This window comes from Paramisgurnus dabryanus, chromosome 12, assembly GCF_030506205.2.
Source record: "Paramisgurnus dabryanus chromosome 12, PD_genome_1.1, whole genome shotgun sequence".
In the NCBI taxonomy this organism is placed as follows: Eukaryota; Metazoa; Chordata; class Actinopteri; order Cypriniformes; family Cobitidae; genus Paramisgurnus; species Paramisgurnus dabryanus.
The window spans coordinates 32,588,238-32,602,267 of record NC_133348.1 but is presented as its reverse complement, the minus strand read 5'-3'; the positions used below and the strand labels follow the sequence as shown (position 1 = coordinate 32,602,267).

At 36.1% G+C, this 14,030-nt stretch overlaps 2 protein-coding genes across 4 annotated transcripts in view; one reads left to right on the top strand and one right to left on the bottom strand.

The window, feature by feature from the left end:
* trim67 (tripartite motif containing 67) overlaps positions 1 to 9,628 on the top strand; it is a 52,942-nt gene extending 43,314 nt beyond the window's left edge. For both annotated transcript variants that reach the window (XM_065268760.2, XM_065268759.2), the window contains exons 8-10: positions 516 to 819; positions 1,588 to 1,750; positions 3,547 to 9,628. In XM_065268760.2, the coding sequence (XP_065124832.1) occupies positions 516 to 819; positions 1,588 to 1,750; positions 3,547 to 3,591 (512 nt within the window). In that variant the 3' untranslated portion in view covers positions 3,592 to 9,628. The remainder of the gene's footprint in view (positions 1 to 515; positions 820 to 1,587; positions 1,751 to 3,546) is intronic.
* On the bottom strand, positions 9,099 to 13,471 carry fsaf1 (40S small subunit processome assembly factor 1). 2 transcript variants are annotated; one of them, XM_065268763.1, is made up of 8 exons: positions 13,278 to 13,471; positions 12,860 to 12,941; positions 12,712 to 12,817; positions 12,503 to 12,568; positions 12,321 to 12,416; positions 10,685 to 10,771; positions 10,537 to 10,574; positions 9,099 to 10,422 (listed from the first exon to the last, which is right to left on the bottom strand). In XM_065268763.1, exons 1-8 carry the CDS (start codon positions 13,366 to 13,368, stop codon positions 10,299 to 10,301), a joined length of 690 nt encoding a protein of 229 aa, XP_065124835.1. In that variant the 5' UTR covers positions 13,369 to 13,471; the 3' UTR covers positions 9,099 to 10,298. The 2 variants fall into 2 exon arrangements, with proteins under 2 accessions (XP_065124835.1, XP_065124834.1); XM_065268762.2 differs by having other exon boundaries at positions 12,712 to 12,941.
* Positions 13,472 to 14,030: the final 559 nt, after the last annotated feature.

The window sequence follows — 14,030 nt, the reverse complement described above, 5'->3', positions numbered from 1 at the left end:
ACTTAGCAAACCTGGGTCTTGCTCCGGCTTTAACTTCTGTATATTCGGCAGTTTTGCAACAACGGACCGAATAGCTTTTCTCACGTCTTTCTCCGCTGCCATTACTGAACTACAACTCAAACTGACGCACGACCTCAACGTCATCGTTCTTAGCCACCCCCATCTGTTCGCTGATTGGTCCTGCAGATTTTTGCAGGAGAAAACGAAACTCTATAGAGCCATCCCAGACGTACTGCTGAAGCGAAATGAAAATTAAGCAGAAGCACGTGGGAGGGCGGAGCCAGGCTAATTATTATTATGAATCATGATTAATTGTCCCAGCCCTAAAATATTAGGATATATAGAATATATTTTTATTTTACCTTTATTCAAAAACCTTATACATTTAGGATTTCTAATATTTGGTTGGGTCACATGTTTAAGAAGAGTGGGGTTTTGAAAGAGGATATACTAGATGGTTTAAATCATTTTAAGCACATGAACATGAATTCCTTTATTTCATCTTTCATCTGCAGTGGCGTGGTTCACCTTTGACCCAACATCAGCTCACAGAGACATCGTCCTGTCTAATGACAACCAGACAGTGACGTGTAACAGTTACGATGATCGGGTGGTGCTGGGAACGGCTGCCTTCTCCAAAGGGGTCCATTACTGGGAACTTATTGTGGATCGCTATGACAACCACCCTGACCCTGCGTTCGGCGTGGCACGTATTAATACGATGAAGGACATGATGCTGGGAAAGGATGACAAGGCCTGGGCCATGTATGTGGATAACAATCGCTCCTGGTTTATGCACAACAACTCCCACACTAACAGGTATGCATTGTCATTTGGTAAGATTATTAGGTCAGATTCAGGACACATTTCGTACCTTAAAGTTTGCTGTATAATTTCCCTTTAACCATTTTATCGATTATGTTACTACCCTAACCCTACCCCAAAGATTTTTTGATGTCATGATATCACGTTGGTGTAATGTGCTATCTAAAGCACATTTCTTTGAATTACATGACCATAAATATGAACACGATATTGAATGTAACATAAAGCAAATTATTATATGTCATTAAAAACTTTATGTATGTAAAAAATACTTTTATACTCGCATGAGCGAAGGGTGGGGGTTGAGGGTAGAAATGGAATTGGCCATTAAAGTTACATTAAAGGGATAGTTCACCCAAAAATTAAAAAATAGTTTACTCATTCTCATGTTGTTACTCAAACCTGTATAAATTTCTTTGTTCTGTTGAACACAAAGGAAAAGATTTTGAGGAATTTTTGTAACCAAACCGATCAAACGCCCTATTGACTTTTATAGTAGGAAAGTAATACTATGTAAAAATCTTTTATGACTGGTTTTGTGGTCCAAAGTCACATATGTTACAATAATTTTTATCATAATGGACCTCCAGTGCATTTTATCAGTATGTTGTCCCTGGGAATCAAACCCATGACCTTTATGCTGGGAACACAATGGTCTTACTATTGAGCTAACAGATGCAAAACCTGGTTTAAATGTTCTTTCCATTTTTATTTAAATTAATGTTTCCCATGTGCAATTTTTGTTTTGTCTCTCTTGTGCAGGGCTGAAGGTGGCATCACTAAAGGTTCAAGTGTGGGGATTCTGTTGGACTTGACCAAACACACACTGACCTTCTTCATTAACAAACAGCAGCATGGACCCGTGGCGTTCGAGAACCTGGAAGGTGTGTTCATGCCTGCGGTCAGTCTGAACCGCAACGTCCAGGTGAGCAGCAGATCCATACTTTTGTTTATCTATTTTATTGTGACTTTAACTATTTTTCTTCATTGGACACTATAATTCATAGTTTAAATATTGAAAGTTTCCTATTTGATGGAATGTGAACCAGAATGATTAAAGCTGCGATCTGTAACTTTATTCAGGTAAAAATAAACAAAAATCAGTTGTTAATAAATACATAAAAAACACTGTTCAAAACCAACTCCTTACCTTATCCCATATTATAATTTGCTTGGTCGGGTTGGATTTTCTGGGAAATATAACTTGAACTTTGAATTTGATTCTTAATTACGTCAATTCTGTAAACAGAAAGAAGATGAACATATATATGTGTGTGTACTATGTTTAGGTATAATAATTATGTATATACACTATATATATTATATAATGTGGGTATTGGCCTATAGGATTCTTAGGAACACCTGTTGAAATTTCTCATTAATGCAATTATCTAATCAACCAATCACATGGCAGTTGCTTCAATGCATTTAGGGGTGTGGTCCTGGTCAAGACAATCTCCTGAACTCCAAACTGAATGTCAGAATGGGAAAGAAAGGTGATTTAAGCAATTTTGTGCGTGGCATGGTTGTTGGTGCCAGACGGGTCGGTCTGAGTATTTCACTAGGGTTTACAAAGAATGGTGTGAAAAGGGAAAAACATCCAGTTTGCGGCAGTCCTGTGGGCGAAAATGCCTTGTTGATGCTAGAGGTCAGAGGAGAATGGGCCGACTGATTTAAGCTGATAGAAGAGCAACCTTGACTGAAATAACCACTCGTTACAACCGAGGTATGCAGCAAAGCATTTGTGAAGTGACAACACCCACAACCTTGAGGCGGATGGGCTACAACAGCAGAAGACCCCACCGGGTACCACTCATCTCCACTACAAATAGGAAAAAGAGACTACAATTTGCACGAGCTCACCAAAACTGGACAGTTGAAGACTGGAAAAATGTTGCCTGGTCTGATGAGTCTGGATTTCTGTTGAGACATTCAGATGGTAGAGTCAGAATTTGGCGTAAACAGAATGAGAACATGGATCCATCATGCCTTGTTACCACTGTGCAGTCTGGTGGTGGTGGTGTAATGGTGTGGGGATGTTTTCTTGGTACACTTTATGCCCCTTAGTGCCAATTGGGCATCGTTTAAATGCCACAGCCTATCTGAGCATTGTTTCTGACCATGTCCATCCCTTTATGACCACCATGTACCCATCCTCTGATGGTTACTTGCAGCAGGATAACGTACCATGTCACAAAGCTTGAATCATTTCAAATTGGTTTCTTGAACATGACAATGAGTTCACTGTACTAAAATGGCCCCCACAGTCACCAGATCTCACCCAATAGCGCATCTTTGGGATGTGGTGGATCGGGAGCTTCGTGTCCTGGATGTGCATCCCACAAATCTCTATTAACTGCAAGATGCTATCCTATCAATATGGGCCAACATTTCTAAAGAAAGCTTTCACCTTCTTGAATCAATGCCACATAGAATTTAGCAGTTCTGAAGGCGAAAGGGAGTCGAACACAGTATTATTATGGTGTTCCTAATAATCCTTTAGGTGAGTGTATAATGACGGTGATCACAGACATTAAATTCATCCGCATAGAGTAGCAGGGTGAAGCACAACGCACTTACAAAAATGACTCAATTTAACTGCAATTTTATGTTTCAAACAGAATTGGCAATAGAGAGGCAAAAGTTACAGATTGCAGCTTTAAATCTCATTTCTAGTGATCAACACATCAATATTAATGACTAAAATATGTCTTTTCACAGGTGACTTTGATCACAGGGCTGGAAGTCCCAAAACCCATCATGTGATCATCTATGACCTGACAAAATGAACGAGACCATTCGTATCAAATAGCACAGTGAACGCTCTCCATCGCAGAGCTCATATATAAATCAGATACAAATTTGGTGGGATAAATGATCAGACTTTTAAAGAATATTTAATCTGTATCTCTCGTGGTCGTGTCAGTGATTTGCATTTTAGTGTTTGCAAATCATTTCCATGTTTACAGACAAACAAGCCGCAGGCAATATTCCCACCGGCGGCTGAAGCTGAAACCAGACCCCAGAGCACAAACACTTTCTAGTTTTAAAAGTTCAGCCTGAAACCTTTCACATACCTCAAACAGAATGTAACTTTAAAGATTTACTCAGTTTCAAAAAATGCAATTGAAGTATTAAAACTAATATAGCATTAAATGTGTTAGCAGGGGGATACAGATTTGGTGGGATAAATATCATGACTTGTATGGATTATTAGATCTCTCGTGGTCTTGTCAGTGTTTTGCATTTCAGTGTTTACAGCTCATTCCCATGTTTACAGACAAACACTTTAAATGAATAAAATCAAGGCATTAAAAAATGTCAGCAAGTGAGATAAAATAACAAACAACTGAAAATGTTTTAGGTTAACTGCTTGCCATAAAGTCTCAGGTTAATGTGCTCACAGATTTGGCATACAAAATCATCACATCACTGGGCTGCTGGGGTTTAAGAAGAGCTGGATAAACCAAAGCCCCTGTTTTATATTGACAGTGGTGATGTTTACAGTCTCTTATTTCACAAATCTGCAAATTCTCATCTTTTTAATAGACTGCGAGCTTTCTAGCATCATAGGAAATGTGTGATAGCTGTTGCTCTATTTTAAATAGGAATACAAGATTTATACATAAAGAAATTGTGAGTGATGCTTGCCGGTATAAAACACCACAAAATGCCTGTTTGCTATGCAGATGCAGTGTTCAGGGAGGTTGCTATAGGTGTTTGTTTCTTGGGTTAAGCCATATAATAAAAATAGCTTAACCCGAGAGTTTGGGTTGCAGTCTCTATTATCCACCAGGTGAGTCTGATAAATTGCAGAATTTGCGGTATCATTTGTGTTTGAGACTGAAACAGTGTAGTATTAGTTATGCAAGTTTGTTATGTGGGGTTTGTTTAAATCCCTAATCTGTAAGTTCCTGTGAACAGGAAGTCATGAATGACTTCTGAAAGATAGTGGGCATGGCTTTTGTTTTTTCTATGTGAATTTATTGGATATAGAAAGGTAAGGATTTTATTCAGAAATGTAAATTGCAGTATGCTGACAGTTAGAGGGGGGCGGGGTTTACGGATGCTCCGCCCAAGTCGTCTAGCTTACATCATCAGAGAAGATGTTGATTTTTTTAAAGATTTTGATTTAAGTTTATGAGGGCACATGAATCTTTAAAAAAAAAAGTGAACCTCAAGGATACATTGTAATAATCGACACTACAATATTTCATAAAAAAATAACAATAGTCAGTTTTGATGTCAAGGGGACTTTAAGTATGGGCATTAAAGAGCACCTATTATCTGATTCACGATTTTGAATTTCCTTTAGTGTGTAAATGTGTATTAGTACATGTTAATGATATGCAAAAGGTACAAATCCCAAAGTAAACGATGATGTGAGTTATCATATCTTTTCTTGGACTACAACAAACACACGGATTGTAGGCAAAAGTTTACTTCCTGGAATTGTTAATTTTGTGCTGTGCAGAGTAGCGCTTGTTGTTACTACGATCACAAATGCAGACATGGTTTTAATGTCTTAGTAAGTTTTACCTTACCAGTCTGTTACGTTCTGCTCAAGCTGCGCTGGTAAAGTTGATCGATCAGCTTGGTCATCTGCATTTTCTGGATCAGATTTGGCTCGTATTGATGAGGTAGTAAAGACGATATTAACACCTGATAGTATTGCATTGTGAGCTAATCTTCAAAACATGGTAAGGAGCGTCACATTTCTGTCTGACGTCAGAAGTATTCAGGCCAATCATAACGTACAGATTAGCTGACCAATCGGAGGACACAGTGCTTTTCAGAACGATGAGCTTTGTACAAAATCAACGTGTTTAGGGGAGGCAGGGCATAGAGGAGCAACAATAATGTATGTTATGTGTTTTTTTTTTTACCATAAACTCCGCAGACACATTGTATTACACCAAATAACATTGTTTTTTGCAACATTATAGCTGCTCTTTAATAATAGCATGTTGAGCCCCTTTAATAAGGCAGATTTAACAGCCAAACAGTCACTGTATCACCAAAGTATGATGGTTGCTGATGGAATTAAAGAGAGGGTCGATTGTACTCCCATCATTTTTTAGTACATTCGTTCTTGGTGCTTTATATGGGATTGTATGAGTTATGAATATTTAGTCAGAAGCTAACAATGAAATCTCTTTACACTGTGATAGATGTTTCTCTAATAATTCTCAAAACTGAAGTGTGGCATTATTTTATGACAAAATACTTTGTGACATAACTAGTACATTAGTTCATAACTCAAAGGCATACATTACTATTTTTGTTTAAACATTTTTGACTTTCAACTTTGGGGTAGACTGTACGTTTGTTTGACCGATTTTTTTGCAAACACATTTTACAGCAGTAGTGTCATTCCTAAAATGATGGACTTGAGTTTCATGCATCTCACCAAAAATGGAAACGCTACGTTGAATTAAAGACAATTTGTCAGTATTTCTTTTTAAGCTTATGATGTCAGAATACAGTCATACGATGAAGGATGTGTTTGCATGTTGTAAATATGGTCAAAGCAGTGAGTTACACATATATGTCATTGAATTTTTGTTACACACAGTTGAAGTCTGCCCTCTTGTGTTAGTTGTGTAGATATACTGCTACAAGTTGGATCCCCAAATCTCCATCAAATAGGTCTTATTGCTATAAACGGACACTTGTATCATATTAAGCGTTTACTATGAAGAGCCACACTGGGACCATGCAATAAGAGATCAAAGCCTTTATTCAGTTTATACCTCTGTTTATTTCAGGGAGACCTGAGAGAAGATGATTTATTTAGATGTATTATTTTATCCAGATTTTATTTCACACTTTAGAGACTTGAGCAGATAACTGATGTAGAGCATGGGATGTTGTTAATAATTGTAATGCATTTCTATGAAGAGTTTGTTTTATGTAAATAGCTTTATTATCTGATGCTTTTTCTGGGCAGCGAGAACATTAACAGTCAGGAATTTTAAAATAAATGGAGAAAGTTCCTCCATTTTAAGTGGATTGTGAATTGAGTTCAGTACTGCAGAAAATAACTCCTCCTTTTTAAGGCAAACATTGTAGTCACACAGTAAACATTAAAATACGCAAAGTTTCTAAACTGGATGATTAAACCATGTACAGAATACTAGTGAGAGTGCTTACTAAACTGTCAAGAAATTGTCTGCTTATGTAAAGTAAAGTAACCTTTGCACAATACAGGCAATGCTACCAGAAAATTGTGATGCAAGGTGTTTTTACAAAACCATCAGCTCAGCCTTTCAGCTCTGCAGGATTGCTTTGTTTTATTTTAACTAAGAGAAGTCATGTCAAAATGATGAAGTCAAATGATTTGTGGTAATTGAACATAGAGCACAGCAGGGATGACATATTTTTATGGGCAAAACCAAGACGCGAGTTAGCATTTTAGCACTTCCGGTTCCATCATCATGTAGTTAATGTTTTTTTTTTTTTGATGGAGTTTTGGTTAAAGTGCATGTTAAAAAGCGGTTGCTAACATGTTGCTACAATGGACTAAAATGTCACCGGTCAAACGGCAATCGAAGAATTTTATGCACATTTGGTGCTTGGCGAATGTTCATTTTAGGCCTTGGTTAGAGGTTTTGTCCCATTTGATTGAAGGTTTTGAGTAAAACATTTAAAGGTCATTTAAAGGTGCCATAGAATGTAAAACTGCATTTACCTATGAATAATAAGAGTTGTATACATGGTAATGATGCCTCAAACAATATTGTTTCCTCCTAATGTAAAGCTTGTGCATGCAAAAGACCGCAGGAAAACAGGCCAATCTCAACGTAACAAAGACTGTGATGTTACAGTCGAGATGTACAACATTAAATTACACATTAAATTAATTACAAAGTTGTTACAATGCTAAAAACAAAGTTGTGACTGCTGAGTTAGCGCTATATGCTAACGTTAAAGCTGAAGTTCTACTAATGACGTTACAGTCACGTTTTGCAAGTCCAAACTGAAATAAACACAAACTTTTCACTCAGAAACATCCATTAACAATCTCACAATAATTGATTATTCATCAAAATGTGTTTCTTCATCTGATACAGACCCAAACATAAGATCTGTTTACACACACATACACAGAGCTACTGAACAGAACTGCTCTGAGAAACAGCCAATCAGAGCAGAGCTCAACATTATTATTCATGACACTTTTTAAATAAGGTAATATTAGACCATTTCAATCTGGAGGCAAATCCTAAGGTTGTTAATTGATGTAAAACCGTCTCTGGATAATTGTTGCACTTAATAAAGCCACATACCTTCTATGTAGATATCAGAGAATAATTTAACAGATTATTACAGTGCATTCTTTGGCACCTTTAAACTGGAAAAAAAGATCAAAAAAACAAAGCAACATGGGCACAATTCCCAACAAAGATTCATCCACAGTATTAGGAGTATTTCCTAATAAAGGAACATGTTTTAAATTATGTTTTTTAAAATATGTGGTGGCGTTGATGTTGAGAGCCTAAGGTTAGCCTTTATTTCCTTTTAAACACATTTAAACTTCAAAATTCATAAAAGTTGTGTTCATCTGTGAAGATTATCTTGTTGGACAAAACGTGTAAGTGTCATAAACTTTTGTTAAACACACAGCTTAGTTTTTGCAATAATCAAAAGTCTATGGGAAAAAAATGAATGTGCTTTTAAGACGACCAGTGCCCCACTTACTTCTGGGTTGGCTTACAAAAACATGTCATCCCTGCAGTAACCTGAAACATATTGTTTTTATATTCAGTACTGATGGTGTGGGTGATGCCTGCCAAAACTGCCCTCGGCCCATGACTTCTGAATTAAAAAAATTTACAAAGTTTATTTTAATTCTTTTTATTAAATTATATTTTAAAATGTATGTTAATGTAGCTAAAAGAAACACTGGTTATTTACTCAGTATGGAGCAGATTAAAGACTTTTAAAGCATTTTAAATCTAAATATGAAAAGTTGTGATAATTGCAGTTTCATTGAAGCCCCACCAAACCTTATTTCAGGCACTTTGTGGACTTTAAAACAATGTCAAATCTGATTGTTTTGTATTAAAATTAACCTTTGGGAAATAAAAGTGCTCATAATTGAATGAACACAATGAATAGACAGCACAGAGTCCTCAAAGGACTTTTCCCCAAGAAACATCCACAAATGAAACTTCTTTTCTACGATTACATTAAAAACGCACAAAAGCCAAATAAAAAATAATTGTTGAGGTGAGTTTACACTTACGTATTACAAAATTAGTGAAATAGTGAGCATTTAAAAATGATTTATTTTTATAAATACAACATACAAGCAATCTGGATGTACATTAGTTAGGGTTCAACATAATGAAGAACTGTATGGAAAGATAAGCTTTCTCTTAGACAAGTCTTTCCTTTAATCCATCAAACACACACAACACCTGCTGCTGGGGTAACCTAGACATCATCCTGAATGGAAATATTGTGTGTGTGTGTTTGGTGCTCTTTTACTGTATGTGACCATGAGTTTACTTTTACTGCTTTGATCTTTTCCTGCTGTGATGTCTTGTATATATAAATACATTGTATATGACATTCTTTTCTTACTGCATAGTGTGGAAGAAAAACGTGTTTTTCCCTTTTAATAAACAATAAAACTGTAATAACAGATCAATAAGAGTCTTGTCTGTGCTTTTCTTTCAAAACTCTTTCTTTAAAAAAAAAAGTTTTTGTGCTATTACAATATAACCCAGGTTACTCCTGATGGAGAATCTTAAAATAACAACACATCTCTCATAACATGCCACAGTTTCAGTCCAGTTTCATTCTCTGTGGTGAATTTATTTTTTATGTTATTGTTGTTTATATGTCTATGTGGTGTTATTGGCATACTTTAAGACAAACCATGTGTAAGTTTAAAACCATTGCTGAGTATTTTCTCCATAAATTGGACAATCTCAAAAGCAGTTTGTCAGAAACATGCAACCAATCACATCAACACAGTTGAACAAATGAATAAATAGGTTGAACCACAGATATGTATGGATGCCCCATAGACTTAGCACTGAAACGATCACAGCACACATGCATTCTGAGTGCTTTAACCTGTTAACATAAACGCTGAAAAATATTTGCGCAGCTCACATATGCATTGTGTGAATCCGGACTTAGCAGCTACGTGCTGAAACTGCTGAATGTCGCATCTATGTCCATTTATATCTATGGTCCAAGCTTATGTGATTGCATAGAGGTGGGGACTCATTTGCATATTTTTTGATCTGAGTTACTAAATGAGGAACGGGTGTAAAGTTACAAACATGAAGAAATGACTGTCACAGGAAAAACTTTTATATGTGCTATTATGTTTATGTGCTTTAAATGATACAATTATCCACTACAGGGGGACTTTAACACATTTCTAATATTCATGCCCCCAGAACGTGACTTGGATTCTGAAGATTTAGATGACATAAATAATGAAAGAGTCACTGTTACTTTTTTATTTTAACATTAACTTTCTGAATGTCTTTGGAGCTCAAGACCAGCATGCCGTTTTTAAAGCGTCCAACCTGTCCTCCAAGCTGTCCACCAGAAGATGGTTTACTTTTTGAAATCCTACAAATACACAAAAAATAAAAATAAATAAAACATTACTGATAAATAAAACCAACAATTTCAAATTAAGGGCGTTTCACTGTCATTCAGTCAAGTTGAAATAAAAATACAAACCTTGTTTTTCCTGCTTTCCTCTTTTTATTTTGGGCCTCCTAAAAAATATGCATACATTAAAGAGTTGTTGGGAGCATCTTACAGTAAACTCTGCACATGAGATGTGTTACTGATCAAACCCATTCAAATATTCAAATGCTCAACTTACAGATTTTGCTTCCTCCTGCTCTTTCAACTTCTTTTCTTTTAATTGTTGTTGATACTCTTTGTAGTTAACATACTGCTTTTTGGGGGGCTGCAAAAAAAGTCATTTGTTTGGAAAAAGAAACAGGTCATCTTGTCAAATAAAATGCTCTCAGAGTCAGAACCTACTGCAACAAGCTCTGTGAATAAATACAAGATTGTAAATAAAGTGATTGAAGTTTTATTTTATTTAATAACTTAATAATAAAAATGTATTAAATAAATGACAAACTGAGTTTTGTACCCAAGTATGTGTGTGTGCTGTTTACGTTTTATGCCCATTACAGTATCATGTAGTAATTATCTGTTTGGATAAAAAATTTTTATCAAATATAAGGTTCCAAATTTTAAACAAATCATGGGAGAATGTTATGAATAGTAAAAAAACGAAATAATAGTTGAAATTGTTTCATTTTACATGTGCTGTGTGCTTGTGTATTTTAACTACAACCAAATACAACAAAACATTATAAAAATGCCTGAACATAGGTTTATGGTCTAGTTTTCACATTTAGGCTAACGCAAAATTTTCTAAGCAATGCATAATTTCTGCATAGATATAAAAATAAAAAAGTGAATTCATTTTATATTTATACCATATTGATAACTATCATTTAGAACACTTGAATTAAAACTTTAGTTAATTTTACCAGATGTTCTTGCATCTTATAGAAACAATGTTACTGGAAAGAAAATTTAAATGCAGTATTGTTATAGTTATGTTTTAAGCTGGCTAGTAAAAAAACGAAAATTGAATCGTGAATCGGTCAAATGTTCTGAAAAAAAGAAAAAAAATTTAGATTTAATTTTTGCCAAATCGCCCAGCCCTACCCCATGTCATCCAAGAAGTTTATGGTTGTGTCTCAATCAGCTCCCTATTTTTTGAATCAGTATTTCATGTACGCAGGTTCGGGCACTGGTAAGGACCCTAGCTCACTTCACATTGGGACACTGTTCACTTATTTTCCTGTGATGTCGCTGCTTGAGCACGTTGTGATCATTCACAACTGTTATTCATCAACAACCGACAAAACCAACATCTCTCTGACTTCATTTTTAAATAGTACATTGTGAAAAACGCCTTCATTATTCTCTTACACATCCGTTTAAGTGTGGAATAATAGTGTGCATTTCACATATGTAATATGCGCTGGCACGTCACACATTTTTGCAAAAATGACAACTGTTTGACTAGATAAGACCCTTAATGGCTCTTTATAGTTATGTGTCGGTCCAACGGCGTAGGTTCCGCATTGGTTTTCATTGATACCTTTGCGTCCTTGTCAACGTTTAGAGCCGTTTGAGGCTGCATTGAAACTGTAAACTGTTGAGGTCCACTAAAGTCCACTATATGGAGAAAAAAATTATGGAACGTTTTCTTAAAAAAACAAAGAATGACATTAGGGTAAATTATCTGGGACTCTGATCACTCTGATTGGCTGTTTGGCTTAGCCGACCAATGCATGAGAAGAAAAAAGGAAGGGATGAAGCAAGTTAACAACAAATTCACGAGGGAACGCACAGAGAACATGAACATTTGAAATATATATGACTTTCAGACAGATTCAAGATATATCTGTAAAATCTTAGGTTAAACTCACTCTTGCTCCCAGCATGATGGCTCTGTCCTGCTCGAAAACCCTCTGCTGCTCTTTCTGATATCCTGAGAGTCCAAACCGATGAACCTCAAAGCGTGCCTGCGGATCACACGTGGATTTGATGCTCATCACGGGCCATTCAAAGAATCAGTAGGCATTCATTCACTTTATACACACGGTCTCACCTTTTCTATTGTAAGTTTCTTATCCGAGTCTGTTTTCTTCTTTTCTTTGTCATCTTGGGTCTGAAGCTAAACAACACAATATATTTGATTCTAGAGTTCTTTCATGCGCATATTTATTAATGACACAGTTAAACACTTGCAGTAAGCAGCTAGGTTTACATGGTTTCAGATACTGTATATGAGAGATATGCCATTACTGCTTTTCTTACCTTCTGCACTGGTTCAACAGGTTTTGATGGTCTGTTCTTCTTCAGAGGATCAATAAATGTAACAACCTCCACGTTTGACTGTTGACTTACAGATGCTGTGTTTTCACACACTGTAGCGTCTGAGACATTGACAGTAGCTGTGTTTTCCTCAATATTGTTCTCATCTTCTTTAATAGAACTGATCTTCCTCTTCCGTGATTTCGTTGATTTAGTTTTTCCTGCCCCATCACCTAAATATGATCAAAATCAGTAATCGTAGACCAAGAATTACAGACTGCAAAAACATCAGACACACAGTTCACCCTTTTGGAAACACATTTGGCCGATACAAATTACTAAGTGTTTCTCCCCTGTGTTCAAATCTTCTGTGCATGAAATACATCTACCAGATTAACAAAAACGTTCAATATACTTGCATAACCACAAAGTAATAAACAATGTGTAATTCACAATAAAAGTTCAGTCATTTTGAGAATACGTAAACAAGAGTAACGTAACACCAATGATGTTAGTAACTTAGGGGTTAGTATCTGTTAGTCTATTTATAAAAAAATCTTCATACTCACCAAAATCATACAACTTATTCAGAACTTCATCGAGGAACAAATGATCGTCATCTACTGCTGGTTTGTGTCTGGTATCCATTGCAAGGCTCATTTCTTATTAAAAAACACGTTTATTAACCGAAACGTTTTTCTCGTGTTTTCATGTGTTTCACGTGTGTGCAAAACGCGAAATGTCCCTTGTTGTTTACCGTCATTGAGCTCCGTACCGGAAGTAGATTTTGAGACCGCAGCCCCCATGTGACGGAACAGAAGCGTAGAAGGGAAATGTTATTGGTTTATGTCTGTAAAACCATTTTAATCCTTTCGGGGGCGCAAGTGGCACAAAAAGGCACCTTCTCCATTCAAATAGCAGGAGTTTTTGTGTTTAAGATACGCAATCACTACACGAAAAAGTATAATAACAAATAAAAATGGTTAAAAGATTTTTATATAGTAAATGTAAACATTATAAACTTGCGTGTTACATCTTTTTGGATCGATTTAATAATTAAAACCCAAATCTAATAATCCCAATTCATGTGGCGCCGCAAGAACCGACAGGCGGATGACATCAAAATACCGCGAGAGGGACTCGGAATCATACGGAGGAGTCTGCTGTCGAATCGCTCTCGCGGTATTTTGATGTTATTCATCTTTACCAGCGCGAGTAATGTAATATTTGCCATGTGATCATGCGGACTACACGTCGCTTAGCAGCGGTTTAAACTCTTTAAAGCTCCTTAGTTTTAAACAAAAATTTACACATAAATAATA

Excerpts from the sequence above, each read along its gene's own strand:
- fsaf1 (XM_065268762.2), bottom strand. The coding sequence starts at position 13,368 with ATGAGCCTTGCAATGGATACCAGACACAAACCAGCAGTAGATGACGAT. Across the intron at positions 10,772-12,320 it reads CCATCATGCTGGGAGCAAGA|CCCCCCAAAAAGCAGTATGT; the intron begins GTGAGTTTAACC and ends CTTTTTTTGCAG. Across the intron at positions 10,423-10,536 it reads AGGAAAGCAGGAAAAACAAG|GATTTCAAAAAGTAAACCAT; the intron begins GTTTGTATTTTT and ends GTGTATTTGTAG.